This window comes from Mauremys reevesii, linkage group 1 (assembly GCF_016161935.1).
Source record: "Mauremys reevesii isolate NIE-2019 linkage group 1, ASM1616193v1, whole genome shotgun sequence".
NCBI classification, from domain to species: Eukaryota; Metazoa; Chordata; order Testudines; family Geoemydidae; genus Mauremys; species Mauremys reevesii.
Genome location: NC_052623.1, coordinates 18718211 through 18731559, shown reverse-complemented (window position 1 = coordinate 18731559; position 13349 = coordinate 18718211). Strand labels below are relative to the sequence as shown.

Sequence of the window (13349 nt, the reverse complement as noted above, 5' to 3'; positions counted from 1 at the left end):
TCACTGAATTAAACTGCAACAGAGAGTCCTGTGGCACCTTATAGACTAACAGATGTATTGGAGCATAAGCTTTCGTGGGTGACGAAGTGGGTATTCACCCATGAAAGCTTATGCTCCAATACATCTGTTAGTTTTAAAGGTGCACAGGACTCATTGTTGCTTTTTACAGATCCAGACTAACATGGCTACCCCCCTGATACTTGAATTAAACTGGACACCGATGTAAGAGTCAGTCATACTCTTACTCTTCTGCCCGGGTCCGGACATAGATTTATGGGGCTCTTGTTTGCTAACAAAAGAGGTCTCAAGTCTTCTGAATGCTTGAATCCATTTTTCAAGGGGTTTGCTCCAGAGGCCAGAACACAAGACTGGGAGACAAGAACTCTCGAGTTGCAATGCAGATATTGATCCTGTCTGTGGCCCTGGGTAAGCCACTCTGCCGCAGTTTCCCTATCTGCAATACGGAAATGCTTATGCACCTCCGTGAGGGACTGTGACGATTTGCTAATGTTTGCCAAGTACTCTGAAGATGGTCAATGCTATATGTAATTATGGAGGTAGCACCAGGCTGTTAATATGATCTGATTATACTGAATGCTGAGGGTGAAGCTATACACTCTTGAAAGCAATGCTGGTCGTGCTGAGTAAGCACAGCACTGCATATACAGTAGTTAGGACATTTATTTTGGGGTAAAGGATGGCATTTCCTCAGGGTTTATTCAATCCGTGTGGTCGGTAGCTCCCCAGTTAATGAGTCTGTTGTAGGACTGTGGCAATGTCCCGTTGAACCCTATGGTTGAACCCTTCTGTTTGCCGACATGGCAGGTTTGGTTCTTGAGGCTGCTGAGGCACACAGAACGGAGCCAGGATAATCAGAACAAATCACCACACAATCGCCGGGTGGGCATCCCTTCTCCATAATTCTCCAAGAGCCGGACAATGAATGGAAAGGAGAAAGGGAGGGCAAGGCTTTGTTCTACCCAGACCACCAGGGGCTACCATGCAATAAGATTGCTCCTTGTAGCACATGGGCAGAGCTGGTTCCTCTAGCTCCGTTACATGGCCTGATTTTGTTTTCAGCAGCAGCAGCACGCTTTTATTAACCACATTCATATTACTAGCTGCTCTGTGCAAACGTGGTGTGTGTAGCAGAAAAAGAGGATTCAGTTTGAGTTTAACACAGCGGTTGCCATTACAGGGTCAATTCTTTAGTAGAAGGAATCTGACAATTAAAAAAGGGGACTGGTGCATTTGGGCCAAAATTGATGTGGATTTAAAAGGGTGTATTTTTTTCTAATACAGCAGCATCAAGAGGATCCAACTGTGCTAGGCGCTGTATGTATGATGGAGGAACTTAATCGAAATGGACAAGACAAAGGGTGGGATGGGAAACAGAGGGGAAGTGACTTGCCCAAGGTCACACAGCAAGTCAGTGGCAGAGCTGGGAATAGAACCCAGGTCTCTGAACACCCTATCACTGGACCTCTCTGCCTCTCATGCAGTGGAAGTTGCAGGGCATATTTTGCCTTCATTCCTTCCCCATCCCTTTGGCACAGTGTTGGTCTTCAAGGCAGGGCCTGGATCGATCTACACGTCTGGACAGCTCCCCCGGACGCAGTGCAGCTCCGCACTGGTCCTCAGTGGCAGTCTGCACTGCCGTAGCACAATCTGGCCATTAGCCATTTCACGTCCGTGTGTGGTGAACTCTCTGTTTTTCAAAAACCAGCATCGGTTACAATGTGATACACTGCAGTTCAGTCATCAGTCCTTACTACACAACAGGACCGACTTTCCTTTCTAGCTCTAAAATATTATCGCCTCTCCCAAACCCTTTGATTTCCATATGTTTTCTTAAGGACCAAGTCAAGCTTGGCAAGCAATAAATCCTAAAAATTAACAGGGCCGCCGAGGGGCAAAACATCCCTTATCTGTTTAACTGTAGCTGCTGAGGTCATTTTGATTCACACCCTATGAAATTCAAACGCCACATACTACCGAGAAGGAACACGGCATTGGCTAATTAAAGATGAGACGAGGCTGATTTAAATAGGGTCGTTAAAAGACTGCGTTCAAATTTATCGGCACAAAGTAACGTCTGAAAGAACTCAGGAGCTTGGCCTAAATCAGAGGTTCACAGCAGCAGCAGCTCGGGAGCAGATGAATGAGAGGCAAAGGGCAGTTGCTAATCGGGTTGAAAAACTGGCTGGACGTGCTTTGCATGGGACGCCTGAACTTCCTCTGAAGATGGTATTGGAATGAGAATCAGATTATTAATATTTTGATTTCTAAAAGGCTCCCTTAATGTCGTCACACACTAGACTCCATGTAAAAAGCTATTAAGATTAGCTACTCTCTCCTCCTGCTTCCATGACCCTCGCTTGGAAATGGACCATAATATAAATCTCTTCTCCCACAGGATCTTTGGCAAACGTACGAGTGTGGTACAGGTATTTAAACTACACAACCCGCTTTATTGTCCAAGGAGTCAGATCCAGGGCTGCCCTTGGTCTAGATTTTCACACAATGGTCCCAGTTTAAATCGGACTGTCCGTCCCATGTCTTGGGATCTCACTGTAAATAACTAAAAAGGTATCAGGAAAGATCTTTGATATCCATGCAACCAGCGGTGCTGGAACCAGGAGCGTGGCTGCACCACCCTATCCCCCCACCCCCGGCTTGGAGTAGTAAAAACAAACACCAAACTCATGGTTTCCATCATAGCCCCCCCTCACTATACAAATTGTTCCAGCACCCCTTCCAGCAACATCATCAAAATGTCTCAATGCTGTGAGATCAAGGTCTCCACACCAGCAAGGGATGCCTGTCCTAGAGGAGAACATTTTAACACAAGGCATAGAATCATAGAATCACTAGGGTTGGAAGGGACCTCAAGAGACCATCTAGTCCAACCCCCTGCTCAAAGCAGGACCAATCCCCAAATGGCCCCCTCAAGGATTGAACTCACAACCCTGGGTTTAGCAGGCCAATGCTCAAACCACTGAGCTATCCCCTTTACCATACTGATAATTAGCAGGTCATAAAACTTTTATCAAGAAACCTCTTTCACGACCACTAGGTGCTAGTGGCAAAGCCTTAATGCAGAAGCAATAATGTAATACATTTTATTCCCTAATACACAGCAGGAGAGAGGGATTCTGCTGAGAAGTCTTTAAAGGCCCGGCTCAGCTGCCTCACTGCTCCCTCAGGACATTAATCCTGTAAACCCTTCTAAACTGGCCAGCTCCCAGAAGATAATACCTGAAAACTGCCCAGAAAGGACAATTCCTAGGTGGCTCTGCTGGGGACACTTGGTCTGGGGACTGAGGCAGGTTTCCTGCAGTGGGTTGGCTAGATTACCAGTGGCCAGGGTCAAGGGATGGAACAGCATGTTGGAGTAAAGGGAGAGAGACTGAGGAGGAGCTTCATCTGAGTCTTCAGCCCTTCAGCACTGCAAGGGTGGAGTCCATTGTCTTGTGACTGACAAAAGTCTTCAAGACAATAACTGTTTTTGTGGTGGGGTGGGATGGGGGAGAGAGAGAGATATGCTTCAATATACACTAATACCGACTAACTCTTATACAGCACTTTTCATCATAGATCTCAAAGACAGTCAGGATCACTAGCTCCATTTTACAGATAGGGAAACTGAGGCACAGACAGGTGACAGAGAGCAGACCAGTGGCACACAGGGGAACAGAGCCCGTGTCTCCTGAGTCCTAGTCTCTACCCCTAGGCAGGTTGGCCTAGTGGCATGAGCTCTGTTTCAGCTATGGCCCTGCTTGCCAGTGCCCCTCTGTGCCCCACTTGGACACAACCGCAGCACGGACCAGTGCTATGGAACATCGGAAGAGAACTGTGACAGGTTTATGGCTGGAGAGTCTGCCCTGCATCTGGGTGTCACTGCACACAACGCCTGTGGGAAGTTCTCAGCATCTCGCTCAGAACGGAGCCTCCTTTTGCCTCTTTCCCTTGATGGAAGCTCAGCCTCGGTTTGCTCAGTGACCTGCTGATTCATGTGTTACTCAGGAAATTATTCACAAGAAATCACAGTCCCATTAACTGCTTTTCTTGTACTTTCAGCCTGGTCTATGTCTTGCTCTCCTTTGCCTGAGGTAGCTGTGAAAACAGGGCTGACAAATTCCAGGGGGCTCTGGTAGGAGACACTAAGGCCCTCCCATCATCAAGTGGCAACAGGGTACTGCTGCGTGCACATTGCCACGTGATGCCAGGAGACTGTCTGGCCTGTGTCTCTTTCACTCCTGCCTGCCAATAGGGCAGGTGAACCCAGCTGAGCGCAGGTCTCTCACTCAATAGGAACCTACAGAGCGGATGAGAAGGACGTCACACCATTCTGCTGTCTCTTTACCTCACTTGGTCTTCCACTCCCAGCACCTGCAGCTGAGGGGGCGTTTCCTGCTGTTTCCTATGGACCGGCAGATACGATGGGCCCATTAAAGGGGAAAATAGGGTCTGTCCTTGACTGAAGTGACGTTGCCACTATAGACGCTCCCCGCACCAGACAGTGAAGCTCCCGCTGGACAGCCAGCCATGTGCCCAGTTAAGTGGGAGCAGTTCTTTGTTGCGGAAGGACAGCAGCTGCCTGGAAACTAGTAGGCCAACGACCCGCAGATTTCAGGGCCATAAGGGACCACGGTGATCACCAGAACCTGTGGGTTGAGCCCCGGGTCCCGGTTCCTGGCTTGACCATAGGTTGAGAGCACAGCAAGCCTCCATGGGAAGGGGCGAGGGAGCGGCTATATACTTTGGCTTTGCAAAATACACACAGCACACTAGGGTGACCAGATAGCAAGTGTGAAAAATTGGGACAGAGGATGGGGGGGGTAATAGGAGCCTGCATAAGAAAGCCCCAAATATCGGGACTGTCCCCGTAAAATCGGGACATCTGGTCACCCTACAGCACACGCACAGAGCAAGTGCAAATTCACACCAGTGAAAGCTGAGGCCCGCACCTGATGTCCTCACTGGTGACCTTAGTGTACCGCAGGTTCAGCTGTTTGATGCCTTTGTCTCTCAAGCGCTCCGCGTCTGCTTTGACGTCAGAAGTCTGCTGGAAACCTGGCGCAATTTGCCTCACCAGCTGCCGCTCCGTGTTGGGCAGCCACATCACCTGGAGATACAGAGAGAGAGTCAATAAATTGAGCCATTCTGATGAAAGAGATGATTCTCAAAGATGGAAACCTGTTTGCAGCTGGGAAAGCGTTAGGAATCCGGGCTCTGAGCAGTTTGGAGTACAGGGAAGCGGGAAGGACAGCCAAGCCAGAGAGTTTGCACTAATGCCATAATCGGCTTAAAGGGGCTTAAAGCCTCACACGTCTTTACTTGACTGCACTTTGAATGCGGGGCTGATTAGCTGGCACTGTGGGGTCTTGGCACCAGACTTTCACCTCGAGAGACACGGGTTTAAATCCTAACCCAGAGGACAAGGGATACGGAATTGGAAGGTTTCATGCTAAGATGCACTTTGCGCCCATCAAAACATCCAGTTCAGCACAAGAAGGACCCATGGAAAGGATACCAAGCAGGCACTGGCGGAGTTGGGTAGGAAAAACTTTCCACCGACTGCCCAAATTATGCTTGGCTCAAACTAGCATTATCCAGTCTTCACTTCCATCAGCCCTAAATCCGGTCAAACCTTGCAATTTTTAGCACTTCCCACTCCGATTTCAAAGCACTGTACATACATTAGCTTAATCAATTAATAATAACAGGTTCTACCTCAGTCACAAGGGCTGGGCTTGACGCAGGAATTACTGGGTGAAAATCTTTGGTGTTATGCAGGAGGTCAGATCAGATGCTCAAACTGGACCCTTCGGGCCTTAAATTCTACTAATCTATGAAGAATAGCTAATCAATGCTCACCTAATAATGCACCAGAACAGGTTAAAGCAGGTTATGCACATTTTCAGCCAGCCAGGCTGGAATTCTGGAGCAAAGGAGTTCCGTTCATATAACTAGGCAGAGTGCATCAAAATGGATTTTGTTCTCACTTCCAAGGGCTTGTATTTTAATAATTATTTTGCTCACCTCTTTGCATTCGCTCACCCACACAATTGCAAAGAGGGGAACACGATTCCCCTTGTGGTGAAATAAGCTCCAGGAAAGCTGACTGAGATTCAAACAGGCTCACAAAAAAAAAATATCTGGTGGTGTGACCTCATGGTTAACTGAAACTCGGGTGGAAATGGTATTCATTAGAAAGACAGATGGGAGCTAAAAATGGATCCTTCCCCCAGGCTAATCATTTCATAAGTGTGATTGCTAAACATTTCCATTTTTCTCTGCATACATATGTATTATTCACCTAATTGGAAAGTCTGAAATATTTCACAGTCACAAGATGTGCAGCTGCTTAGCACATCAGCACGTTTGACTGTAAGCTACTTTCAACAATTTAAAATCAGAAGGGAAGGAGGGGGAAATCTCAGATGTTTCCCATTTTGGCTGGGCTGAGCAGATGTCACATTTCAAGAGTTGCCCCAATGCCCCAAGGTTTGAACCTGGGGAATGGGAATCTTCGCTCTGCAGTAGCTCCTGCCACTTCCAGCTTCTCCCACCCTGAAAGAATCGTTGCTTAAAGGAAGAGAGCGGGTGCTGGGGGATCATGCCGCTAACAGGGTTTCCCAGGGGCTGGGACAAGGCTGCAGGTTAAGCAGCTGGACTGAGTGAGCGAGCAGGACCCTCCGGAGCCCTGGGGAGAAGCAGAGGCAGAGGGACAGCTGCTTCTTGGGACAGAGCAGGTGTGGATGGGATTTCTGCCAACAGGAGCTGCCTGCTTTCATGTTTGTTCCTACTTCTGTTCAGGGAAACAGGACCACAAGTATGTTCTGTAAATAAACAGATCACGCTAAGATACCCTGACTCTGCGTCACTGATTTCTCATCCAAACTGAAACCACCACCCTGCAAGGTGCCGGATTTTGGGAACTATCTGGCCAAATGGGCAACAATTCCTTGAAAGGTGGGAAGAGGCAGGAACTGATGGGGGCTTGCTGTAGAGGGAGGCTTCCCTTCGCTTTTCTACTGAAACCTGGCTCTGGGGATTAGCTGGACACGCAGGAAGGAGCTGTCTTGTGCTAGAGGAGTCTCACTTGTCCTGCTGCTGGGCGCAAAGGGAAGCGCGTTAGCGCAGCCACTCACGTGAAGAGGTCTGCGATTGTCTCTGCATCCTACACCCCCGATGGCAGGACCTAGCACCATTCAGCCTCACAGAACATTGGGGTCAAGCTGTGACGAGGCCTCCTGGTACCGTACTGTCTGCATCCTCATTCCCCTGTGAGAGCCCCGGCAGATTGTGTGCTCTGGGGCAGCCCAAATCCTGGTGCCCCCCAAACAGCACCCACATTGCAAGAGAGCAGTGCAAGAGAACGATGAGCAAGGCTTTCTGGGATCGAAACGCCCCAGACCATTGGGGGTTAGAGGATGGACAATATCATCGGGAAGTGGGCAGCGTGGTTTCACCACAGCTAAGCACAGAGGAGGTCAAAAGCCTTTACAGCAGGAGAAGGAAAACTGGCCAGAAACCAGTTTTCTGCCTAGAACCCTGATTTCTCCAGTTACTAAAGCAACTGCTCTTCCTCGGAGCTTGAAAGAGCCAGCCCACGAGCCTCTGTCTCCAAAGCACTGCAGGACTTACAGCCTGCTGCTGGATCCCTGACTCCAGTATGGTCTGCAGGGTAACGTTGATGTAAGTGCTGTAGTACGGATGATCTCGAGGCAGGTCCTGAAAGTTCAAGATCACTGACATGTTGTCCTTGGCGATCTGCAACATATCCGCCAGCTTACAGACTGACTGGTTTGCAGCTTCCAGGTAATCTGAACCCGAGAGGGAGCCAGCAGTCCAGAAGGGGTCACTCTGAAAACAAACAAGGGTCAGAGTTATTGTCATGTAACTGGGGTCCCTGCTGTGACAGAGGGCAGACAGAACCCATTTTCTGCCCATGTCATGGTGGCAATGAAGTTACCTCTGGCAGCTGCCCCTGAAATCTGCCTTGTGACTAGCCAAGCTGCTAGGTAAAGTTGGTCAAGTGTTTTCCAACACAACGTTTTTTTGCCAGAAAATACCAATTCATCAAAACAGACAACTTTCCTGGGAAAGGGTCGGTTTCAATTCAACTTCAGTCAGGAAAGGTTTCTCAGGTCCAGGATGGAATTGCTGGTCAGAGAGAGAGAGAGAGAGAGAGAGAGAGACAGGCAACCCAGACCTCAGAATGCCCCGTAGCCCGGTGGTTGGGGGCGTCCCCTGGGAAGGTGAGAGCCCCAGGTCCAAGTCCTTGCTGTGAATCAGGCAGACAGACTTGAATCTCAGCCTCACACATTCCAGGTGAGCCCCTTGGTCCCTGGGCTGCTGGGTATTCTGTGATCTCTCGCGCTCTCTCCTCCCCTCACACTCTTGTTTTTCATGAAAAATTTCACGAGGCCTCAGTTACATCTTGGAACGGGAACCATATTTGAAATCTCAGAAATGTTCACAGGGTGGGAAACAGTTTCCCACCCAGCTCTACTGATAGGTCTCAGTCCCAATAAGTAACAGTCAAGCAAAGTCTTTCATACCAGGAGGCAGTGTGGGCCCAGCAAACAAGGCACTGAATTAGGTGCCAGGAGAGATGGCTTCTATTTTCAGTCTGACACCGACTTGCTGAACGACTTTGGGCAAATCCTCCCTGTCCCTCAGTTTTCCCATTGGAGGATATGATGCATGCCCTTACGAGGAGTACTGTGTGCAGTTCTAGTCACCCTATCTCAAAGGCCATAGCATAAATAAAAGGGGGTTGGAAATGGGTGAGGAGTACGATCAAGAGCATGAAAATACATTTGAAGAGTCTGGAAACATCTAATTCAGCCTATTTCATAATACAGAAACAGAAAGGTGGAAACAGAAAAGTGGGAAATTCAAAACGGATGAAGGAAATATTAATTAGCCTGTGGAACTCACTGCCACAAGATATGATGGAGGTCAAGAGTTTACTATGCTTCTATAAAGGACTGGATGAATACAAAGAATATCCAGAGTTATAACAAATTCTTAGATTTGGTGGCCAGAAGTGACCACTGTGATTATCTAGTCTGAACTCCTATATAATAAGGCTGTAAGATTTCCCAGAATTGATTTAAAAATTCACAGTGATGGAGGATCCACCACAAGCCTTGGTAAGTTATTCCAAAGGTTAATTATGCTCACTTAAAAATCTGCCCTTAATTTCCAGCCATACAATCTTGTTTAACTTTTGTCTGCTAGGACTGAAGAGGCCACTATAGTGAGGATTGAAAACCCAAAAGAATTTTGGAAGAGATTTAAATCTTCCAACTTCAGAGAATAAAACAGCCTCTCGCCATGAGGGATCAAGAGGAAGTTTTCCCTTGGGGCAAGTTATCCCAGCATAGCTTCCTGAAGGGTTTCTTGCCCCTTCCTCTGAAGACGTCGGTACAGGTCACCGTGGGATACAGGATCCGGGGCCAGACAGACCAGTGATCTGATCCAATCTAGTAGAATTATTGTGTTTCTCTACTTGCATCCTTTCTAACGTGCTGTGGGACCCTTGGATGAAAAGTGCCATGCCTTGGTTTAAGACCATCTAAACATTATTATCCAACCACAAAGAGTAACGAGAAGGCAACCAGGGGAAACACTACAAAAAAAGCAGCCCTTCGGTGATAAGAACAAGAGAGAGTGCTGACCCTTTAGATCAGTGGTGCCCAAACTTTTCCTGTTGCACCCCCACTCCCTTACCAGTAATGGAATCTGTCTGTGCCCCCCCCCCGCTTCCATTACTGCACAGTTGGCACATCAGAAGAGGTTGGGTTGAAGGCGGAGCAAGGGGCTGAGGGGAACTGTGGCTGGGGGACGGAGCAGGGGGGCCAAGCGGGACGGGGCTGGCTCGGGCCCTGCTGCACGCCCCCTGAATGTTCCTCCCCCTGCCTCCCCCAGGGGGGCAGCCCCACAGTTTGGGGACCACTGCTTTAGACATTCTTCCCATGCAGCAGGAAGTTATTTGGGTGTTGTTTTGTTTGACACCCAAGTATGGGAACTCAATGACATTCAAAGAGAATTTACTCTGCAAGCCGAGGAACCGGACAGACAATTACAAAGGGAGTCCATAATCGGTTGCAGCACTATAGTGACACTGCCGGACAGATGTTGTGGCAGAGGAAATGCTAGATGCCACTATCAAAAAGTCACTTCAGATGGATCCAGAGCTGCCAGTCCCCAATACGCTGTGCAGTCTGGAGAAGTTCCTTATCTGACAATGCAGAGGCGCTGGGATGTATTCATTAAATCTGTGTCACTTTCCATTAAACGTCCATGTCATCTCTATTGCACTCAGCCGAGAGTGAACCTGCCGTCAGCCCTGAGCTTTGTAAGGGAAGAAACGGTATTTGATAAAAAATGGAGACCTTTTCTGCTCAGAATCCATTCACCCCACCATATATTTACATGTTAATCTGCACACAGGAGGCATGGTGAGGGTTATTAAAAGCGAAATAAAAAGAGGAGGCATATTGCTGTTGGACTGGCAAATTGGATTAAGGATTTTAAAAACATTAGAACGCTACAGGGTTTTTGCAACATCCCACTGATGTGCAGCGAGGAAGCAGGATACAACCATAAATTCTCATCTCCGAGGGGCTGCAGAAGAGCCTCACAATCAGGAGAATTTTAGCAAGAAAGGACAGGTGCTATATTCTCTGTAAGGAGCTGATTCAATATAAACACATCTCTTCTTTGCCTCTGCCTAACACGGGGAGGGAGGAAGATTTTGATGGATGTGGAGTAACTCTGGAGGGCCTGCTGGGAGAACTCACGGCAGTAACAATAAAGAACAACACTTTTATGTCCTATTTTCTTCATCTCTAAAAAGGGGAACTGAGAAACAGTGTAAGTGGCTTGCCCATGTTCTCAAGCAGCTGTGCGGCTGAGCAGCTTTAGAAGCCAGGTCTCTTTACTCTTAATCCATTGCCCTATCAACCAGCCACCAGCTCCCAGCAGATGCAAATGCAAAACTCAATGTTTGTGCACACAAGTCAGAGGTTCAGGACGTGCAAAGACAGACCAACGCTTGGGCATTCCGTTTCAGAACCGCGGTGGGGACCTCTGGAAGATTCCTTCATTTGACAGGCTGGAACTGGCTATGATGCTGTGCCAAACAAACAATCAGAACGGCAGAGCTAAGTTACCTGATGCCATACGGTGAGCAGAGGGCACAGTTGAATGGGGTTCATAGAGCAGCATAGGGGAAGCCTGGCTTGGTCCATTTACCCTTCATTAAACCCTCTTACTGAGGGGACGGCAGCAATCTCATCCATGTGACAGGGTCTGTGGTGTCAACTTTCATCCAATGTCCTGACTTTGGATACAGGGTACACCACTCCCCCATTCCCTCCCTGCACCCAGATGGTAGGGACCCAATCTTCAGTACATGATCGCACGCACCTTTAGGAACCATTCTCCAGCATTAAGCATCTCCAGGTCAGTCCAGTTGAACATGTAAGAATGCTCGTAAGCCAGCTCTGGAAACACTTCCTCCACATTAGTTGTCCTCCTGAGCGTCTTATCGTGCATAAGGAATGGCACCCCATCATAGCTGCAAAGCAAACAAGCATCTTTGTTAACCTGTGGCTATTCGCTAGCACATCAGAGAAGAACAGTTGGTGTCTGCTCCACCCTCTCTCCAGCTTTTCAGACCGGGGTTAAAATGTGGTCAAGATCTCAATTAATTTCGCGGGCCCTTAATGTTCTTGCTTCATTTACAAAGCTACACACACAGGAGAAAAATCTCTAAAATGCATTGCAGATGCTTCCATCCATTTCAAGGTTTACACAGCTCCACCCTTAACTTAGAGTTTCTCTTAGGATTTGGTAAACTAACTTGGATAAGAACAGAACTCCCCACCTGAGTGAATGGGAGGCCTTTATATATGTGTAAAGCAAATAATGCCTGCCCTGAAAGTCTTACAACCTAAAAATTAGACAAAAGCACCTGAGTTACTAAGGACCCCAATTTCCCCATGTAGGACCCTCAAGTCCCACAGAATTTCAATAGGTTTAGACTATTAAGTGCCTGATGCATCGTCCGTACCGGGGGTGACTGTGCGTAGGGTACGTGTAGAACACGTTGCAGTGAAAAGTCGCTGGCACAGGCGATGTAGTGAGGAAAGGTTCCAGCAGCAGGGAGCTGCCTCCCCACTGCCAGAGCCTTTCTCTGCGGCTTGGGTGGGTAGACAGCCCTGTAGAAGGTTCTGCCATGTCTTTAATCTACTCGCATAAGCATTGTCTCGGCTGTTTAAACTCATGCTGGGGGGCGGGCAGTGTGTGTACTCTACACGCCGCCGTCAGCGTAGACATAGCCTAAGTCACTTTTGAAAATGGTATTTAGTATCCTGGGTTACCTAGGCACTTTTGAAAACATCACCTCACAAGTAACGAATGACAGCAACAGTGCAGTGGGAATGGAGGACAAAAGTTACTGAAGAAGAGTTATCCAGTTACTTGGGTTTAGTTATGGGCGTTTTTTGGTGGTTAGTTTTTCATTTTGACCTGCTTTTGCACTTCCGGGACTTGGTTGGGGTAGGAAGCACACAAATATCGTAAGAGGCACAGTGCTTGTGTTATTTACAAGCCAGTCGGAAGCAGAAGATGCTGGGGGACCTCACAAGAGAGCCTATCTTCACGAGATTCCCAGCCCAACTGCAAAAAATGTTCTGATAAACATCCAAAGCAAACGTGAAATCCAGAGTAGCCTTTTGAGATTCACCTTGCCCTAAACAGTCTGACTAGTACTACTCAGCAGTACCATAAAGGATTTAGGCCACAAAGAGCTCTCCAAACATGAGCTGGCTAAATTTCACAATGCCCTTGTGAAGTACAGAAGCAGTATTCCCATTTCACAGATGGGAAAACTAGGAAGGGGATTAGGAGACTGGCCCCAGATCAAAGATGGAGGTAGTGTTGGGGCTAGGATGAGCACTCTGGTTCTTAATCCTGTGGGTCACATTACACCTCCCTGTCTCTCATTACATTCTGAACTTTTTCAAAAAGAGAACTAACCATGCCTTTAAACCTGAACTTAGTGAACAATTTTCTTGCGGATGTGGGAGCCAGAAAAGGATCCCTTGTTGTCCATAGCTGTACCGGCTCTGCGGTGCTAAAAGGTCCATAATTTGGTCAGGAAAACCAGAGAGACTTGTAAGGCAGACCAGGCAGCAGATTAGCTGAGTTAAAAAGTTGTTACTTTTATTAAAATGCTTTTCTGACCATAACCACACACACATTTCCTCTGAGGATATGGGTTAACCTAGAGAGGTGTGCTAGATTCAGAGTAAAATATATTAATC

At 47.9% G+C, this 13349-nt stretch overlaps 1 protein-coding gene across 5 annotated transcripts in view; it reads right to left on the bottom strand.

Moving 5' to 3' along the window:
* Positions 1 to 13349, bottom strand: part of GDPD5 (glycerophosphodiester phosphodiesterase domain containing 5) — a 318308-nt gene that overhangs the window by 25024 nt on the left and 279935 nt on the right. For all 5 annotated transcript variants that reach the window (XR_005587466.1, XM_039496991.1, XM_039496989.1 and 2 more), the window contains 3 exons: positions 11449 to 11599; positions 7654 to 7872; positions 4971 to 5128 (listed from right to left, as the gene is read on the bottom strand). Coding sequence is in view for 4 of the 5 variants with exons in the window: in XM_039496991.1 (XP_039352925.1) it covers positions 4971 to 5128; positions 7654 to 7872; positions 11449 to 11599 (528 nt within the window). In the remaining variant the exon portion in view is untranslated. The remainder of the gene's footprint in view (positions 1 to 4970; positions 5129 to 7653; positions 7873 to 11448; positions 11600 to 13349) is intronic.